Here is a 20,263-nt window from a genome sequence, read left to right as displayed (position 1 = left end):
ACCTGAGTAATGAATATGAATACTTTTGACACCTCTGTGTATAATCAAGAAATACAATAAAAGAGGAAGAGCTGTTGAACACACAGCGTAGCCTTTACAAGACAGCAGGCCAAGTGCTAAATAAAACCTGCGCTCACATTCAGTACAACAGCATAACCTCTATTAGGATACTGATTTTATTCTAGACCCCAGCTCTACAAGGGGCATATCATAGTTAAAGAAATTAGCATTAGGGTTTTTGAAAACCCTAATGATCTGTCTGCTGTTTGGTTAGTAAACTGCATTTAAGATACCTGGTTGAGGCAGATACTTGTATAATTCCCAGTACAATTCCCATAATCCATCAGTTATGATGCACTCTAGATCAGCACTTGATTTGCAATTAGTGTTGGTTGAAACAATCTGTTGTATAACTTGTCCTGTCATCTCTGTGTCTCTAATTAATTCCTCTAAAAACAAAGTGCCACCCAACAGGCAGAACCCCACTACTAGAAACACATTTGTAAACGTGTCACCTAGGAAAGCAAACAATGTGAAGTTACCCTGGTAAGTCAACGTCATGTGGCCGGTTTGGAGTGGTTTTATACTGACAGTCAAATAAGCAAACAGCCTGCAGCAGAAGAGCTAATAAAATAGCGGCTCGCGAGCCTCAGAAAACACGTTACCCTCCTCACGTCATCACGTCTGAAGTTCAGCTTCAGTTCATCGACGTAATGCGCACTGAAGTCACGACCGTCGATAAATGTTTGACTCACCTTCGACGCCAAAATGTGCAGCATTTAACCGAGTCCTATGTCTGAGCCTTAATCTTCAGCAGAGTGTTTTGAGAGACTTTTTGAACAGGAAGTATTTTGTAACTGTTCTCTGGATGAGTTTGTACCCCTCCTCTTCCTCACGTCTGGTCCCTGTACCGACAGAGTTCCTCCCATCCATGCAGCCTCAGCTGTCCTCTGCGCACCCACTCCTCACTGATTGTGCTGCTTTTCATGAGTCGAAGGATTCCCTTCTGGTTCTGATTTAGTTTAAGACGATTGTTTGAAGCTTCACTAAAAAGAGACTGTGGGTGAAACTAAAGGCTGTTACTTTTCCAGACGATTATTGTCAGAGCGAGCACTTAAAAACAATCTGGTTTGATGATGCAAGGTTAAATTAGGTCAAGTTTTGTGAAAGGGATCAGTGTGTAAGAAATACCACAACACATATTCATTTGCAGCAATATATTTGCGACACATAAGCTAACGAGGAAAATGTGTACAAAAAATATCATAGATACAAAACACAGGTCTTAAATGTAATGTTCAAATGGCTGTACTGTAGATGTAACCTTTAGCTAAAAATGCTGAACCTATTCAAGGTGTGTTGTTTATTTCGTTTCTGAAATAGAATTAACTGTAATCACACCTTTAACTGGAAACTGCAGGGCAGTGGAATTCTAGTCAGTTCTAGGATCTAATAATTTAAGACACTGATTCCCAAAGTGGGGGTCGGGGACCCCATGGGGGGTCACGAGACACTAATTTAGGGTTGCAAGATGTCTTCCAGAATTGTTTTTCTTTTTTAAATGATCATAAGTGGCCTATGTTACCCATTATTCTAAAAAATATTGACAAAAATAGTTAAATTTCAGATAAAATCTTGCAAAATTAAAATTGTTTCATCAGTTTTCTGTCTTTCTTTGTTGCCTGATGACCCCTAAGGTTAGGGTAAGTTAACAATGAATTAATAAAAGCATCAGTAGCAGCAAGTTAATTCACAACACCACAGGACTTACAGCCAGGTGTGCATGTAGGTGCTTAATTTTCTGCAGACCGGCTAAATGAAGTATTAAACAACATTTAATTGCTTCGAGGGGGGGCGGTAGTCTTTGGTACCTATATTTTGGGGGTTGCGGGCTGAAAAGTTTGGGAACCAATGATTTAAGACACACAAACATCCAGGATTCAGTATGATAAAAAGACAAAAAACATGAAAAATTAAGGAACAAAAAATAAATGTTTCAATAGGCAAGTATTGCATGCCTCGTTTTGACCTTTTAGAGTATGCAGTAATTGAGAAATAAATAAATATGTATATGCTGTAGGCTGTGACATTTCTTCTCCAGTGTAATCTTTCCATGTGCATTAGACAGAGAAACCCAGGCTGCTGGGTGCTTGTTTACCCAAGATTAACAATTTGAGATTTATGATCCTGGAGACACATCGTGTTTGGACATTTTGCTCTAACAAATATTTTCCATCATCATTTTTACATCCTGACATAACTCCTCCATGCTTGTAAAACCTTTGAGCAGGGGGAAGATATGTAGCCAAAGTTAAAGCCAGACAAGGGGAGGTTGGTACTTGCATGTTATAACAGACGCCAGCAGAGCAGCCATTTCTTCTGCAGATCACAGAGCTGCTGAGAGAAGGAAGAGAAAGACACACCGTCTGATCTCTGTCCGTCACTCCACTCCTTCTTCTACTAACATGCAATCAGCTTCCAAACAATCTCATATCTCTATCACTCATTTTTTCTGTTTTTAGCAGGATACTTTCAGGGCAGCCCAAAAAAAAAGGTCTGTTGCCATGGCAACTGCTCCAGCTCCTGGATGAAGCCCAGGGTTGTAAAAGTGAAGAGAAAGGCCCTGTAACAAGCAAAGTCTGTTCCCTTCCAAGTCCAAGATTTAATGGAAGGGGTCACAGGGGGGAGACAGTCATCCAAGCCAACATTTGAACTCAACTACATCAAGATTATTTCAAAAGGGATGGACCCACCAGTCTGTCCCTGTAAATTTACCCCAGCTTAAGAGTTTAATGAAAAGGGGAGTAAACAGGCTTTAAGATGACTTGTTGAGTTTGAGGCATATAAAGTGGGGTCAGAGACAGCAAAAACAGACTAAAGGGAAACAAGAGGAAGTAGCCAAGACCATGGATGTTGTTTTTATCAAGTTCAGTTTGTCGCCTAGTTATTCCCTCGATTACATCACACTGAGCATGGGAAACTTCTCCAAAACAGCACACAGCCGCAGTGTCTCGCTGATCTCTTTTATTGTCAGCTGCAGAGAAATTCATCATTAGTTGATCATCAACCTCACAAAATACACATTCCTTTTGCATTTACTCCAAAAATATATGCATGAACATACAGCGAGCAGAGTGCACTTGAACAATTATCATTACAGATAAAAATAAACTTTCATGGCTAGAGCACCCAATTAATGACAACATTCTGGGCAAAACCTTTTAGAGTACCAGTAAAAAAGGGTTCTGTTTTGTTTTGGTGGCAGTACTGCTAACATTACAGTAATCTGTTGGTAAGTAAAGTTGACATGATATATATTTACTTGAGAAAAAATAAACAAATAAGCTTGACATAAGACAAGACCTCAAAAACCAAATCAGCCTTCAATCGTCTATTTTGTAATGGATGAAAGAGAAGTCATGTCTTGGAAATCTTTGAAGCCATCTTGGTAGCCACAGCTGTTAGAAATGTAGCGGAAAAGCAAAAAAAAAAAAAAGTAAAAACTCACTTTTATTGCAACCACAAACATGTTTTATTCACATGAATGTATCTCCAACAGACAAAAAACAGGGGGAAATAAACAACTTCAGGGTTTCCCTGGTATTCTCCAAGCCACTTGTGCTGTCTACCACTGGCACCATGTCTTCTATTTTTATGGTCTTCTACCTCCAAAATTAAAGCCCTTCAAATATTTTGCTATGATACAATTACATAAATCAAACAAACAAAAAAAGCTGTGCGGAACAAGCAACATAAAAACAAGCTGAGGGAAGTAAGGAAGGCAGCAACCACAGCCTGGAGACATAGTATGGACTGAATCATGGAGAGTGACAAGGAACCAAATGAAACAAAAGCAAGGGTAGCTATGCTCAGCTAAAACTGCTTTCTGTTGCAGTTCATCGTGACAAGAGTGACAGGAAAAGGAGCATAGTAATGTTTGAGGTGGGATTCGGGGGCTTTAAAGACCCTCATGTGGTTTTTCAGGGGGTTAGCCAAGGATCTTAACTCCAAATAACTTCACTGTTTTCCAAGGCTGATGTAAACAAGCATCTCTGCTGATGAAGTGGCAGGCTGATGGTCTGCATAAGCAGCATCCTCCCTAAACACATTGTAATCCCACTGCGTGTTCTGCAGAGAGTCAGGTCCTCCTGGTGATGAAAACAACAGAGAGACCACAGCTGATTTTAGCCTATCAGGATCTTTTCAAGTTCTCAGAACATTTCCACATGGGGACATCTGGTTGGCAACAAGTTGAACAGTTTGTTGGGGAAAACAAAAAAAAAATAGGAAATGCTTCTTCCCTGTGTTTCATCAGATGTTTGTTAAAACGTTGTTCCTTTACTTGATAGCTTTTCAGACTGTGAGCAGTTTGATCTCTTGATATTTCATCAAGATTGGTTGGGAGATGCTGTCAAAAAGGGAGCTGGACTATGTTGAACAAGACAGAGTTCTCAGGTGGCCACAGATGTGACAATTTGCACCACCTCCCCGTTCTCTCCCTGGATGGCACCCTGGATTGCCTCTTTCACCTCCATGTCCGCCTGCAGGGCCGGGGTCAGCTCAGCAGCCTGGAACATAGTAAAAAGCAACAAGATTTTACACATGAAAAATGTGCAGACCTAAGAGTGAGGGATCATGTGTTTTTAAGCTACAACCTCCACTGTTGAAATATTGACCCAGTGCATAAAACTGCACTTCCTCAAGTGTCTTCAAAAGCAAAAACTTTAACATTACTCTTGTTATTATTTTTTTTCTCTGTTATCATGCAGTTATATATTTGTCAGCCAGTGTCAACTGTCTAGAATTTGTTGTTGCCTCATCCTTGAGAGATTAAGCCAGATGATAGTGACTAGAAGACAGATATTTTTATCTTTTATGTGATAGGACAAAATGAATAAAAGGGGGATAAGGCGTTTTTGGACCTTTTATTTTACTAGGGTGGGAAAAAAGTTATCAAGATCTTTAATTGCTTGATTGCTCGTTTTTTAGTTTTGTTATATCTATTTAGTCAGAAAGATGGCGTTATGCATTTTCAATTTTGGTTTATTTACCTACACCTGATGCTATGATGCTGATTAGGCGCAGACTGATAGCCACACCCTTTTTAAGCTGTTCTGCTCTCCTCTGTAAACTGTTTGCCTGATGAAGGTCCAGGACTGAAAAGTTGCCATAAATACTTTTTGCAAGTTGAACAGTGTGTAATTTCAAAAAGTTGTATGGTGACAGGCAAAGAGAGACATCTCAAGTTATATATATATATTTTTTGTATTTCAATGCTTTTTGACTGTCTCTATGGCTCATGTCAGACACTGAGGTTTTGTGTGGCTACAAAAACCCCTTAAAAGATGAGAGGAGTTCATGACTCAGTCCTGGATGATGACCATGAAAAGTGACTCATTCCTTCCTCTTATGTACGCCAAAGGTTCCCTCAAACACACCTGCAGCATTTAATCCTCCCTCCAGCCCAGCATGCTGTCACTAGACAACAGCATTGAGTGCTTCACAGCTGCACCACAGCAGAACAAACACAAAAACAACACATCAGGCTGACACAGTGTAACCACTGGCAATAAAAAAGTGTAAAATAAAACTCATCAGTTGGTTTTTCAATCATGAGTGCAAAACACTGGGCATGTTGAACTGGCCTTGCTCTTATTTGCGAGTACTGAGAGAGTACTTTTCTGTTGCTTTGAATTGTATGTATCAGAAACTGGTCTGGCTTTTCAGTTTCAATTCTGCTTAAAATAGCCATGAGTCCAAAATCTAGACCAGGGCAGCAGAAGAGTCATGCTGCATGAAAAACAAGCCACAAACATCATCACAAATAAGCGCACAAGTGGCCTCTGAAGTAGAAACATGTCTTTGTGTTAACCCCCAGTTTATCTGCCTTGAGTAATGGAAACTATTAAATAAAAGGAAAGGAAAAAATGCAGAGATAAATAAATGCAAAAGCCTAAGTAATTTTTCAAGAATTTGTATAAATGCTACAGCATGTCTGGAGACAGATGAGAGCAATTCACTTGATTCAACACTTTTCAGAAAGAGGGGAAAAGAACAGTGAAAACCTTTCTGTGAACTCCGAACTTCAAGCCGACAATGTTATCATCTGGATCAGTGCCAGACAGGTCGACTTTCTATTCACCCGTATAGACTACTCAACTCAGTTAGTAAAATGTGTCTTCAAGATACAGATTTATATGTGGTGAATTCTGTTCTCTGTCCTTACTTTACTATAATACATTGTATTCAGTACACATTTTCCTGTTGTTAGTTATAGGCTACTATTAAATAGGTTATTTACACGTTTGCTAAAGCACCAACCTTTTTTCTTAGATCTTATTTTGGGACTGAAGATGAACAGAAATCTGCTTTGAACATGTCTTAGTGTTGTTTGATCAACAGACAGAACAATGTGAACTGACTGTTATTTTGTCCATGTGCCCTTACTGAACCCAGAGCTGATGACTGGTCAGACGTCTGGCTGTCTTTGCTGAGTTGTGTTCAAATCTGTGTCAAATCAAACAATAGGAAAAACTGACCTCGTCTCAGACTTAAAATTCACTTCAAACAAATCAGTTAAAGTAAACAAACATTTTTGATTGCTCGCTGTGCCAAGCAACATGGAGCACAGGCCTTTGTAATACATTGCATGGTGTATTACATCCACCATTTTGGATGCCTGTGAATATGTAAATAAAGAGCGGTTTTGGTGTGAATCCATTCTTTTGTGATCCAAACACAACAACATTAATTAACACAAGATGCTTAAATCAATTTCTACACTCACAGGGGAAAGAAACCAATTACCTGGACAACTACTGACATCAAACAGACAACAAGAGAAAGTCTTGCTATGAAAATGTGATAAAAAGAACCTGATGCATGTCTGATCCACATTTGCTTTTTGCTTGCTTCAAAGGGAAAATAACATCTACAGGGGCATCCATAGCATGACAAGGCTGGTATATTACACAGCCATTATTCATTTGAAGTTCTCTTTTGTTTGTACAAAAACAACACAACACACAAGTTGACTCACATCAGAGTTAGAGCGTAGAAAATGTAGACTTGGGGGGAAAGATGTTGTGGGGATAATAAAGGATACAATATTCAACAGAAAGCAGAGAGAACAATGGTGATGTGCTGTTGTTTTCTATTCTTTATAGAGTTAACCTGACCACTTCAAAGGCTGCTTGCTGTGTGTCTGTGCACCATCCGGAATACACATGTGGCTGTTTCACAACAAGCTCAACCATCCCGGGGTTTAAGGTATATCTACTACTCACCACTCTTCTCCTTCAAACACTGCAACTCCAGTTCATTATGTTAAATTAAGGTTTGTCTGAACCGCCGTCATAGTAACTGAGAGCTATGTGGATTTCACAACGTATTTGAGAAAAAAAGATCATAATAGTGGAGGCTGACCCATTGCATCTCTCAGAATGTTAACTAAGTTACAGAAATAACATTGATTTCTTTCACATTCTAATAACTTAACAAATAATAGACTGAACAAGAAGATGGACAGCACAACCACTTCCCAAAAGTGGAACCAAAACATTTGGACCTCTCTCTGGTAACCAAAGTGTTGTGATAGCCGAGTCCACGAGTCAGACTTTAGTCTAACTCAAATCCGGATTTTCAAGAATCATGACTCAACTTTAGCTCCAACACTGATGACTCAGATTTGGTCTCACACTTGAGCATAGTTACTGTAAGGGTGGGGAAAGAGGGCCATAAATTGTGTGTTTTGCTCTCAAAGACTAAAAGAAGGAAGAGCAGAACAATATGTTCAATACATAAAAGAACATCAAGGCGAGGCGACTTTTAACTTTAACAGACATCTGTCCAGGACACTCACAGAGGATTAAGTGAGATGCTTAAGTTACTTGGACCGTCAGCCAGCTAATGGCAACGCTTGGCTCTACAGGGACCAGTAAAGGCGTTTTTCCACCGCAGGAACTTTACCCCGGAACTAGGAACTTTACCCTGGAACTACGTACATTTCGACCAGAGGAACCAGGGTCTAAATTTAGTTCTGGGGTAGATAGTCTTCCCCCTGAAAAGCCCCTGCTTGGGGGGTAGTACTTTTCAAAGGTCCTGGGACTTTCGGTTGAACGTTACAGTGTTTGTGGAGTTAACACCGTTGTTGAAACACAGAGGGAGTTCCTGGGAATGCATACTTGTTTAGGTTTCTATTAAGATTTCAAAATATTATTTAATATAATTTTTTTTCTCCATACGTCACTGGCCTGATTAGCACAATCTACCCGGGACGTCAGCCTGCGGTCGAAACGCAGACAACAATGAGGGCACAGGAACATTTAGTTCTGGGGAAAGTAGTTCTGGGGGTTAAAAGAACCCAGAACTCTTGGTCGAAATGCACCTTAAGCTTTTCCTGATTTTACCTGAACTTTATTTATTTTACTTGATTTTAACCGTTTTAAGAAATATATAAACATATAAAACATCTTATAAGTCAAAATATCTGTATTTTATACATTTTGGGTAATGTTTTTTTAAACAACAAATATTACTTGCAGTTAAAAAAAAAAAAAGATGAACTAATAATGTTAGGGATGAGCTTTGATGGACAGTTTCAGACAGTACCGAATTATTCCCGTGTTTGAATTGTTGTCTACAACTTGAGGTTTTTGCTGTGTTTAGTTGTTTGTTTGGTATGACAGAGAGTTTGGTATCACCTGTTTATCTAAATGTTATTGTGTGGCTCTGACAGGCATCAGTACCATGACCAGGGAAGCCAGCAGAGAGACTGTGTGTTCAGTTCTATTTGACAAAGCAAGCTAACAAAAAAATGACAAGTGTGATACAAAGCTGAGATATTAATAACAGCTGAGCCATAACAATAACTCTTTGGCATCATGCAAGTTTACAGAAGACAAATATTTTCGGTAGGCTTAAGCTTCTTTTCAAAGTAAACTTTCAAATCGAGGACTTACATCTGAAAATAGCATTTAATCTATTAAATGCGCAAACAGTTATCTCTATGCATTGACATTTCTGATGCTTGTATCTTCGAGCAAAGCATTGTGTAGAGATTATAACATCAGTGAACAACTGACTGGTTCATGTATTGAAGAACAATGATAGAGATGGGGAACACATTTACTATGGAAGACAGGTCATAAAACCTGACATGTGAAGTTAGACTGATTTAGATTAGTACATGGGTCTGTTATACCTCAGATGATAGCTGCCTGTGAGACCTTGGACTGCTATCCAGTAACAAACAAAACATTTTGTGTACATGCGTAAACATTTCTGGGAAAGCCTGTATTTTGATTTTCTGTGTAAATTAAGACTTACCTTTTTAATATAGCTTTTAATTTGGAGTAGTTTATTTTTAGCCCTGGACTGCATTATTATTATTTTTATTATTATTGTTATCATTATTATTTAATCATTGCTTTAACATTTATTTATCTTATTATAAAAAAAATAATTAATTATTTTAAAAATTGAATTATTTATCTATTTATTTCTTGTGTTCATTTGATCTTGTTAACTCTGCCTTATTCTTAACTTTTCTAATTTTACTGTATTGATTTCTTTTATTTTTAAGTATTTCATTTCTAATCATGCCTTTTTTAATTTTACCATTGCTGTGTTTTCTGTCTCTCTGTTATTCTGTGAAGCACTTTGGGCTGCATGTTTTTATGTATGAAAGGTGCTGTATAATAAGTTGAGTGGAGTTGAGTTGAGTGTATTTGTCTGTTGTTTTACCTGTACCGTGGCTGTATGGTCAGCGACAGGTGCTAGTTGGACGTATTGCACTTGGATGTCAGGAGGGAGTGGGGAGCCCTCAACTGCTGTAGCCCCTCCATCAGCTGATGCCACAGCTATGAGCTGAGCACCACGCAGCACCTAGGACAGACAAGGACAGAAGAAAGCTTACATTTTGAGTCTTATTTCAATATCAGTCTGTCAATCTCATCTTAACATGAAAGTGTGAAATTAACCCGCTCATTAGCTAACCCTTACTTAAAAATCAACAATCTGACTGGCTCTTCAATGATACGAAGCACACATAACAGGAAACATGAGCCAAATAAAAGCAAACAGCTGAAGGCCTCATTTATGTCCGACTGATGTGTTTATGTTCCTTTATTGATTACGGCAATCAGTGTGTACAAGTATGGTATCAAACAAGAAACCTTGGGGAAATGAATAAGGCATGCAGGGGTATCTAATTGAAATAAATAAACATTCAGTCCTGCTGTTCTCACTCCTTCTCTTCCCGTTTTCTGTTTTTACATCAAGTTGAGAGAAACTTTATAGTCCGTTCAATTCAATTATATTTTTTACAAGTTTTCTTTTCCTGGGCTCCATACGCGATAGGCTTGTTAAGATTCATTTCTATCTGGGTTGTTTCGTAAAAGTCATATTTCGACAAAGATATAAAAAGGAACTGGCAGGAAAATAAGAGCAAGTCATCACAGGGGATCCTGATCTCCCCACAGTGTTGAAAGTCAGCCAGGCGACATCAGAGCTCTGTGGATTCAATGCACTAATTACAGAGCAGCGTGGGCAGCTGGTGTGTTGTTGGGTATTCCTATAGCTTGTTGAGGCCGTTCCTATAGATAGACTGACCACAAACACAGTGTGTGTGTGTATACAAGTGGCTCACACAGATGCTCTGAGATTAGCAAAGCACTGCTGTTAATTTTGAATAGCATAACTCCCATGTGACAACAGACATACAAATTAACATACAATCATCCTGTCAACACAGACACAGAAAAAGACAATGGAGGGAAACATTCACTGAGTTTTTTTGTTTGAGGATGTTTGTTTTAATCAGAGAAGAGGTCAGAGACAACACATCTATCCTCCAGTGTGGCCAAAAGCTTTCCAACACAAACTTTCTTAAAGAGAGGGTCTGAAATAAAAGGCATTCCGACATGAACTGACAGCATGGTCTCATTTAGATTTTCCCTGTTTTCATGGCCTTGAACGGAACACAGGCCTCTTTCAGTGTCTCCTGTCTTGCAGATTAAATATGTATGTTCTCATTGTGTGCTTCCTCTGCAATGCTATGCGAGGTCTCAGTCTGCAGTTCAGCCGTCTTCCAGCTGCATTCTGTGCTGGGACTGGCAGGGGCATGCTCCACAGACATGAAAAATTTTAAAGGAGAATATGCAAGCCTGCAGAAAAACCCAAAAACCCTCACAACCACAATTACAGACGATGTTTGTTGCCCCCTAACCCTTTCAATCCGAGAGTCCCCACACTGCTTTCCAGCCCCTGGGTCCAACCTTTGCTTTGAGTTCGGAGTTAGCGACAGGCACCAAATGTTCAGTTTAAACCCATCCCCCTCCGAAAAACCCATCAGCTTGCTTCATCATCCTAAGACCCTTTGCCAGTTTCACCACAAAATCTGCCGCCTCATCGCCGTACCGCGCCAAACTCAGCCAAGCCGATGGAAGTTATTAGTGTAAAGCCTGACTCACACCAATCAGAAAACCAGGACGCTTCAGAACAGACATGAATCGAGGCTAAGTGAGCTAGACTCTTTTAAAACCAAAAGACTGTTAAACTTTGGTTTGAATGAGTCAGTGTTTGATCACCCATAAAACATTCCTCATCAAATAGAGCGTTAGCCTAGAGGATTGGTGTTACGCGTAATCAAGACTTTAAAAAAACAACAAAAAAAATGTTTGATGGGCTGGAAAATATGCTTATTTGCTTTTAAGAGTTGGTCATAAGGGAAAAATCAAAACCATCCTTATGTTGTGGAGTGAATTTGAGGTTCGCTTAGCTAGCCATAAAGAGCTAGAGCAGACAAAAACAACAATCTTGGCTCTCCCTGAGCTGATAATACCCCCAACTGTTTAATACTTAATAATTTAATAATAAATAATAAATGTAGGTTGTGAAGACAGAAAGGGTAAATGTATTTATTTGTAAATGCAATGGCCACCACTGCCTATGTGAGAGCCTCAGTTGGGCCACCCCGGTCAAAAGTTCTGGACACGCCCCTGGGTATCAGTGCAAGAAACTTTTCCCTGAAATCTCAAACTATTGCATGTGAAGTTTGCATTCTCTCAGACACACTCAATCTACATCAACAACCCAAAACCAGACAGCTAATTGAGCACAGTTTAGAACAATGCACAGCCAGCTGCTTAAGTGGCAGACCCCTGTAGAGATGCATCCTTATCCTCACACTTCATCACTTTGTTTCTTTTTCTGAATCAAACTGGGTTTCTGCCAATTGCTCATCTGTCTGTATTCATGTGAATCAGTTAGCGTGTGTGCGAGCGTGTAAACTCAAATACGATTATGTGTCTGCGCTTTCTAACTTGTGTATCTCAGTGTATAATTACCAGAGTTCAAGAGATGCTACGGTTGATACTTGATATTGTAAACCCTTGTCTTATTCAATTAGCTTCTCAACCTCCATTTGAGAGCAGTTTGCATTCTCAGCTGTGAGGAGCCGTACACAGAGGCTCATAAAGCATTTACAGAGTTGGAACGGTGGTGTGAGATCTCCACGGCGATTACACAGGAACTTCTCGGGTCCACATCCTGTCCCACGACTCAGTTCAGAACATCTCAACTCCACTAGTTGGGTGTGCTAATGTCATGCTGGGCTCTAAAGACAGACTCAGTGAAAAGAATCAAAAGCTTAACCAACAGCTAAGAGATATACATCCACCACACAGGAAAAGTTCAGAAAGAGTACCAAGAGGATTAATATCAGTCATGGAGAATCATTTGTCATACTGGCAGAAACTATTGGTTTGTTGTTTATGATTACGCCAAGCTTGGGAGTGCATATAAAAACCCTATTGAGCAACTTAAAGTGATTCTCTAAGCACTGATGATAATTACGTCTCATTCAGCTAATTGGATACAATCATCATCAAGCTGGTTGGCAATGATACAAAACAAAAATAATTACAAAATTGCATCGAGGAAAGCATTTAGGAGGAAGAGAATGAATCATAAACAAATCAAGATCATACACTGTACAGCGAGGAGGGAAAGTTAGAGGGGGCTCTCTTGGAGCAGACAAGTCCCATGGCACTAAGAAACTTCACAGTTTCGCCTAAATCCATCAGTTTTCATCTGAGAACGGGAATGACTCACTTAAAAAATAAAATGTAGCCCAGTATATTGAGTTTGACGTAGTGAGCTCAACATGTCAGAAACACGGGGCCATCTTCCGATCTAAAGTGTATTAACTACTCCTGACCTCAAAGTTTGATGAACAGTGACCCTTAAATAATCAGCACTGACTCTGGCTGCCCACCACCATGCTGGAGGTCCAAAGAGCAAAGCAGACAATCAGGATTAAAGAGAAGCAAGACAAGAAGAGCACAGAGCGATCAAGAGCATCTTAAATTCTCCGCAGGCTTTGCTTGCTGCCATGGCCTTGGGAGAAAAAGGGGAAGAAAAAAATAAATCTTTTGCTGATGCTGTAATGCTCTCAGTAATGGATTCAGTACATGGAGAGGAGAGACAGAAAAATGAACAACAGCAGCAGCTTGATGCAAAAAACAATCAGGACTGTTAGAGTGAAAAAAACAACAACAAATGTATAAAAAAGACTTTGCTAAAAAGCCTTGTTCTGTGCTCGTCTTTGAATTATAAATAGTTCTTCTCATTTCTATTCTTATGAAATGATGACTTAAGAACATACAGCAATGCCTCTGAGGTTTCCATCTGGGTTCTTTGTAACACTCTTAGAGTTTAGTTTCGTTAAGAAATCTGTCTCAACAATGCACATGCGTATCTTTTTGCAGGCTGGTATTAATTCCCAGTTTCACAGGAGGTCTCAGTTAAACTCAGCTGTTCATCGGACGATGCTATGAGTCACCCGCTTGATGTGCATGTCTGTGTGTCTGTGTCTGAGGATGTTTTTAAAAGATTATGATACACCCTAGCTGCAATTAAAACACACTGGAATCCCCCATACCACGAGAAAAAAACAACAACAACAACAATCAATTTACATATGACCGGTTCTCTTGTGCTCGAGGGAAGAAGAAATGTGGTTCCTATCACTCTCAAAGGCATGCCTCCTCTTCTTACAGATGTGACAAAAAAAGGGGGAAATGTAAAAAGAAACATTTGGACTTTGGAGTGGCTGGAACTTCCTCCCGGCTTCACAGCCGTCAACAACATCTGCAACTGCCAACGCTGGACAGATGTCCAGGCAGAAACAATATCTCCGGGTGGGTAGGTGGGGTGGAGAGAGGGGGGACAGGCCTGGCCCTGTCTTGGCTGCAAATGTGCACAAAGACACTGCGATGTTATAAGTGTTTGTTTGGTGTAGACAGGGAAAAAAGAAAATGAAAACACTGGCCTACATATTTTTTACAGTGGTTATTAGCTGCTAGTAATACAAGCCTTTTTTTTATCCCTGTAAATAAACATGAAGACTGCGACAAAAAAAAGCTCAAATAGAAGTAAGAAAGATCATTTTCACGTAATATTGCCAAATGTTTCTGATCTATCCATCTAATTATATTCTTTGAAATGCATCCTTTACATAAATCATGTTCCTGCTTGAACCCTGACCTCCTAACCTGGTCCACTGCATCCCATCTCCACCCACACCCTGACACTGTTTCAACACCTGCATCCAATCAAACCCTCCCTTGCATCCTTTGCTCCAAAACTCCCACCAGCAGACCGGGAGTCAGATTCAGACACAGCCTAGAAAGGTTTTATAACAAAACCAGCTTCACTTGAATCCTGATCCAGAACCAACAAATCAAAGGGGGACTGATGACAAAAATAACAGCTGTAATTAAAAGTCAGGGCCCTTAAAAACAAAGTGGGAGAAAATTCAACTGGAAGTTCTTTCTCCTCTTTCAAGAGCAAATCCAAACTTGGCCTCCTTAATTGACGAAGGCATTTTTACGGTGTCGGTAAATTTAATGATTTAATGATGACTGTATCATGTTTTCAATTATCTGGTTTTATAAAGGAGCCAGAAGTCATGATATACATAGGTTATAAAACTCAACTAACAAAATACCACACATCACAAAAACACCCGTCTAATGTGACATTACATCTTTCTTCTCATTTAGAATTGAGTTAGAAATAGATAAATTCCCACTCAGAAATACAAAGCCCTTTCTTTAAATCAAAAGTAGTTATTCATCTCATTCTGCTTTTAGCTCTGGCACAGATTTTTAAAACAATAGAAATGCTTTGGAAATAAGGTTTCAAGATTTGACATCTCCAAATGACCTCACACTGAACCTTCAAACAAACTCCCTGTAAGAGGACACAGTGGGCCCGGAACCTATGCACCTCTGACAAACTGTAGGAAACAGTCCAACTGTTTCACTTCAAGTCTCTAGTCACCTGTCAGATGATATCAGCATGTAGAACACAGGACTTTAACTTATTTAGGCATCACGCTTATCAGATAAAATCACAGTTGATGTGGTCTGTTCACGTATCATCACTGTTAGAAGAGAAACATAACAAATGGTTTAGAGGACTTTCTATCACAGGATGTCCATCTAAACCACGTGTCTTATCATTTCTCGATCATAGCTCTTAGTCACATTTATGTCCCTATAAAAATATATCTATGACATCATTACTTCTGTCTTGTCTATGAATTGATTTTCCTTCTTTTCTTGCTCTTGATCATTTTGAAATACAAAACATGGCCTCTACACTGCAAAAACTCAAAATCTTACCAAGTGAAATGGTGTCATTTTTAGTCAAAATGTCTTATCCCACTTGATTTAATATACATTTACTTAACAAGTAACATTTGGGCAAGATAGAGGGACTTGTTTTAAGACAATGCATCTTAAATCTTGTTAAGTGGAATACAATCTTGAAATGATCTTGCTTTGAGTTGTAATTTAGAAGAAACAAGGTTTATTTTACATTTCATACATTTTTCAAGCTGAGATCTTATTTGTTGAAGAAGGATAATCTTGATTTGAGACAAACACTTCACTTGATTTAAGTAAATGCATTTTATTTCCAAATCTATCAGAAAACAGCTCCATTGAAGAAAAGAAAGAAAGAAAGAAAGAAAGAAAGAAGAAAGAAAGAAAGAAAGAAAGAAAGAAAGAAAGAAAGAAAGAAAGAAAGAAAGAAAGAAAGAAAGAAAGAAAGAAAAGTTGTTGTTTATAAGGGTGGGTTACAGTTTTCAGGCACTGTTTCTTCTAAATCAGATCAAAATATACATCCTCCAACTACATGCACACAATGAAACGCCAACTTTTGAGCATAGGTGGCTTATCCTAAAAAACAACATGACTGAATATTAGTATATCCAACTATGAGAAAACATTATATCTCAAAATGCTAAAATTAAACTTTGTAATCTTATTTCAAGTACAAGATTGTCTTAAACCTAGAGAAGTGCCCTATAATACAACTCAAATTAAGGTGAATATATCTCAAATGAAGAAGTTGACATGAAATTTAGCAGTGCAAAAAAAAAATTTGAGTGAAAAAAATACTAATTGTTAATATTCCTGGTTTATTCTGAGACACTAAGTTTAGTGGTAAAATATTGCTTAAAATAAGTTTTCCCTGCTCATTTTAAGATTACAGTTTTCGAAATATTACGTCTTATTTTAAGAAATCTTACAAAGCAAATTTTCACTTGTTCTATTGGCAGATTTTTTTTTACTTATTTCAAAGTAAAAGTACCTTGAAAAAAGTTTTTTTTCCTTGGTTTTGGAGGGGGACTTTTTCCAGTGTAGCACATGCCTGTCTGAAACGTTTAAGTAATGTATTAGAGTAAGATGGACTTCCAGCTGTTAGATGGAGATACAAGGGGTCATATTTGATAGGACAGCTTTAGAAAGACATGACTCAAATCTACAAGCAGTGCAACAAAGGCTGCAGCCCCTTTACATGGGGGGGCTGCTCTACCAACTGAGGTAAACCAGCCCTTTTCTTTTTTAGAAAACCAATACTAGAATTCATTTCACTCTGGTTTTGTGGCGCGGCTGGAATTCCGACAGTAATCAGGCCAGAGTAATTTATAATGATGAGTAATATAGTCCTGTTAAACAGAAATGCTTATTCAGGCTATGACTCTTATGTCTGGCAGATACCTTGACAAAGATGTTTACATGACAGAAATATTTATTTCGCCTTGTTACAATCAACCAACAGTCAATGTGAATGTGTATATTCAAGGAGTACTGCAGTCACTGTCAAGATCCTGTTGAAACCAATGGCTGATGAGCACTGTCAGCCTGGGACTTTGAGGAAGGGCTGGGCCTGGCCCTGTGCTGATGTTGAGTCACACCAAAATAAATCAAATACATCTGGTCCCTCTTGCTCAGCCCACAAAGACAAAAGTAAACACCGCTGGGGGTATCCTCCTCTGCACTGATCCGAAATGCTGAGTAACAAACAAACACACACATACCCACACGGGCAAAACTGGATTCCCGATCTGCTACCCTTCATCTCCAGGCCAAAATGCCACAAGGACACAAAGCAGACCACTACTCCTTTGAAACACAATACGCCACTAGACCTCTAAATCCTACATTGCTTACGTACATCCCACTTACACTAAACATCGGTCATAAAACATCTTGTTTGTATCTTTTCATCTCCTGTCACCCTCCCTTGGTGCTGTGAATCACAGGAATCTCGACATACCCTCTACACACAAGGAACAACATTCTTGTTCAGAGAGCGAAAAAGGACAACTTAGGAACTCGGCCAAGAGGCAGCTGTTTGATTCCAGGACAAATCACACCCTGATTCAGTGAGATCAACCCTACACATTGTTTAGGCATCTGTTCTTTGTGCCGAACTGTACTAGAACAGAATATTCTGACTGTAGGGTCTGTTGTCTCTGGCACAGACCTACAGACACACACTTTTTACAAGAGCACTTCAAGTGCATCATGAGTTCAAAAGGGGGGAGGAGGAGGAGGAGGAGTTGAGGTCAAAATACATTAATTCATCTGTTTCCTCTTCATGTCTCCTTTATGATCTCACTATATTCCCCCATGTTTCCTTGCATTGCCCCCATCATTCTTTCACAAAATGTACAGCCTGTTCTTTTCCTGGTTCTGTGTTAAAAAGGCTTTACAGCACCGATGGAGGGAACAGTGTTAAACTGGACTCGTGTTCTGTGACCCAGTTCTCACAAGGACCGTGAATAATGCATCTTGGGACAGTGCAACAGATGCACCGCAACATGTGCTGACAGATGATGGCAGGGGTTCAACTAGGGTGAGGAAGTGAGGTGGGGAATGATTTCAGACTCTTCAAAATCACATCCAAAGCCCCTGATGGGCGGCATTCAGGTCCATGGTGTGTAAGTGACGCAGGGAGATGACAGGATCAGTAAATTTGAAGAAGTAAATGGCTGTCTCTTGAGATGTGCTGGATTTTTCACACTGTCACGCCACAGGTTCACAGCTTACAAAGGAGAGCTATGAGATCACCAGAAAGTTGACTTTTTGCACTTCTTTACATTTTGGTATAAGTCAACTGTTGTTTAACTTTCCTCTAACTTAAGTACTAAGAAGAGTGACGAATGGGTAAGAAAAACAGAGGGATCTGAGCCCCTTGAGCTAGCTTTAGGGGCACCATTCCTTCATTTTTTTTCCTGTGGCACCTGGTCGAACGGGTTGGTTAAACTATGTTTTTGTGTGATTCACAGCTTAACTGGTCTCAGTTTTCAATCATAAATGGGACAAAACATCTTTTCCAGACGGTCTGCCTTTTTTGGCTTTTCTCTCCCCACCCCCACACCCCCACACACACACACTTTTTCCCCCCTCTCCCTCATCAGTTACTCCTTTCATCTTTCAGTTCTCCATTTGGTGTGCATCAGTGCTGGGTAAGATCACAGCACACAGAGAGAGGGGCACTAGATAAGAGGCTATGACAGACAGGGAGTGCAGTAAAAATAAGTTATTTTATAGTTTCATGGGTCTGCCTTTTCCTCTGTCCACAAAACAGTGTTTTTGTGGGCACAAAGAGAACTTTGGATTAATTTTTTTTTCACACTTTCAGCGAGCACAGCTAAGCTAAGATCGGGGCTAAGCTAGCAAAAAAACATTTAAATAAATAGTGGAGATGTGTAAAAAGTATAATGACTGAACAGGGGGCAGAAAGGCGAGTGAGTCTGCAACCCCTTCAACTGTAAAGACAACTCAATTACTTTTGCCATAAAGCTTGAGCTGGGGGTTGACCTTGTTTGGTTTAACAAGGCCTTAAATCCTTTCACTTTTATCTTACCAAAATACAGGAATGGACACAAGTCACAAGTCCAGGTCAAGTCTAAAGTCTTTGGTCACAAGTCCAGGTCAAGTCTGAAGTCTTTGAGAGTGGGGGAAAGTCAGGTTTTTCAGGCTGTCAATAAATGACGTTGGTGTGCGACTTCAGTGAGACTCCAGTCCAAGTCTCAAACTTGTGTCCCCATAAAATAGAACAATAAAACAACAAAACCTTTGCTAGTCTGCAACAGAAAGACTTGGCAGTTGAATTAAAAAAAATCGAATTAAATAGAAACATTTTGACCTAGATATGGAGTTAAAGGCTGTTTTGGCTTACTTTGCTTAATGTTAAGCTTTGTGTTTTCTAGCTTTAGTTTGATGGTTACTGGTAGTTAGAATTCCAAATCTCTGTTGCCAAAAAAAAAAAGAATGTAGTTGCTTTGGAATGCAGTTTTCTGGTTTCCATTTGTAGTGTGATTGTATCCAAGTAAGATTGACAAATCATGCATTAGCAGGCTTTGGCTGTATGCAGGAAAAGCAGTTTGTGTGAGCAAGAAGGGTGGAAAGCAAATGTCAGAACCCATTGTAGGTTAACATTTGCTTAAATACTGCTGACCGACATTAATAGCACTTCTTATTTTGCCATAACTGTCAACTATCGCAACACAGAGATGTCCTTGCTATCTGTTGGCTGCACCGGAAACCCTGAGAAGTTGGCTAGTGCTTTCAGAGGCTATATCGTTGTGAGAGGAATGCAGATGACTCCTGAGGTTGTGTCTGTTGTGCAACAGAAAGGGCGCATGCTCACTGCAAGTTAACTTTGTGACTGGCAAAATTCATTATATCATGACATTTTTGTGTTATGAATGTATTTTATGTCCATGGACACTTTCTCAAAGACTGTCATATCATGTCCTTATGTAGATTTTAGTCATTTTTAATCGTATGGTGCCATTTGTACTTTTTTTTCTTCTCTTTTTTGTTTGTATGTTTGTTAGTGTTTTGGTTTCTCCTCTACCTCCTTATTTTGATTTTATTTTACTTTATTTTATCTTTGT

At 39.3% G+C, this 20,263-nt stretch overlaps 1 protein-coding gene across 2 annotated transcripts in view; it reads right to left on the bottom strand.

Annotated features, from left to right (window-relative positions):
- Positions 1-3,006: 3,006 nt before the first annotated feature.
- banp (BTG3 associated nuclear protein) overlaps positions 3,007-20,263 on the bottom strand; it is a 41,565-nt gene continuing 24,308 nt past the window's right edge. For both annotated transcript variants that reach the window (XM_034686084.1, XM_034686085.1), the window contains exons 12-13: positions 9,745-9,885; positions 3,007-4,568 (exon numbers count right to left, since the gene is read on the bottom strand). In XM_034686084.1, coding sequence (XP_034541975.1) covers positions 4,452-4,568; positions 9,745-9,885 — 258 coding nt within the window. In that variant the 3' untranslated portion in view covers positions 3,007-4,451. The remainder of the gene's footprint in view (positions 4,569-9,744; positions 9,886-20,263) is intronic.

Source organism: Notolabrus celidotus, chromosome 6, assembly GCF_009762535.1.
Source record: "Notolabrus celidotus isolate fNotCel1 chromosome 6, fNotCel1.pri, whole genome shotgun sequence".
In the NCBI taxonomy this organism is placed as follows: Eukaryota; Metazoa; Chordata; class Actinopteri; order Labriformes; family Labridae; genus Notolabrus; species Notolabrus celidotus.
The sequence above is the reverse complement of the archived record's forward strand: the minus strand, read 5'-3'. Positions and strand labels throughout refer to the sequence as shown.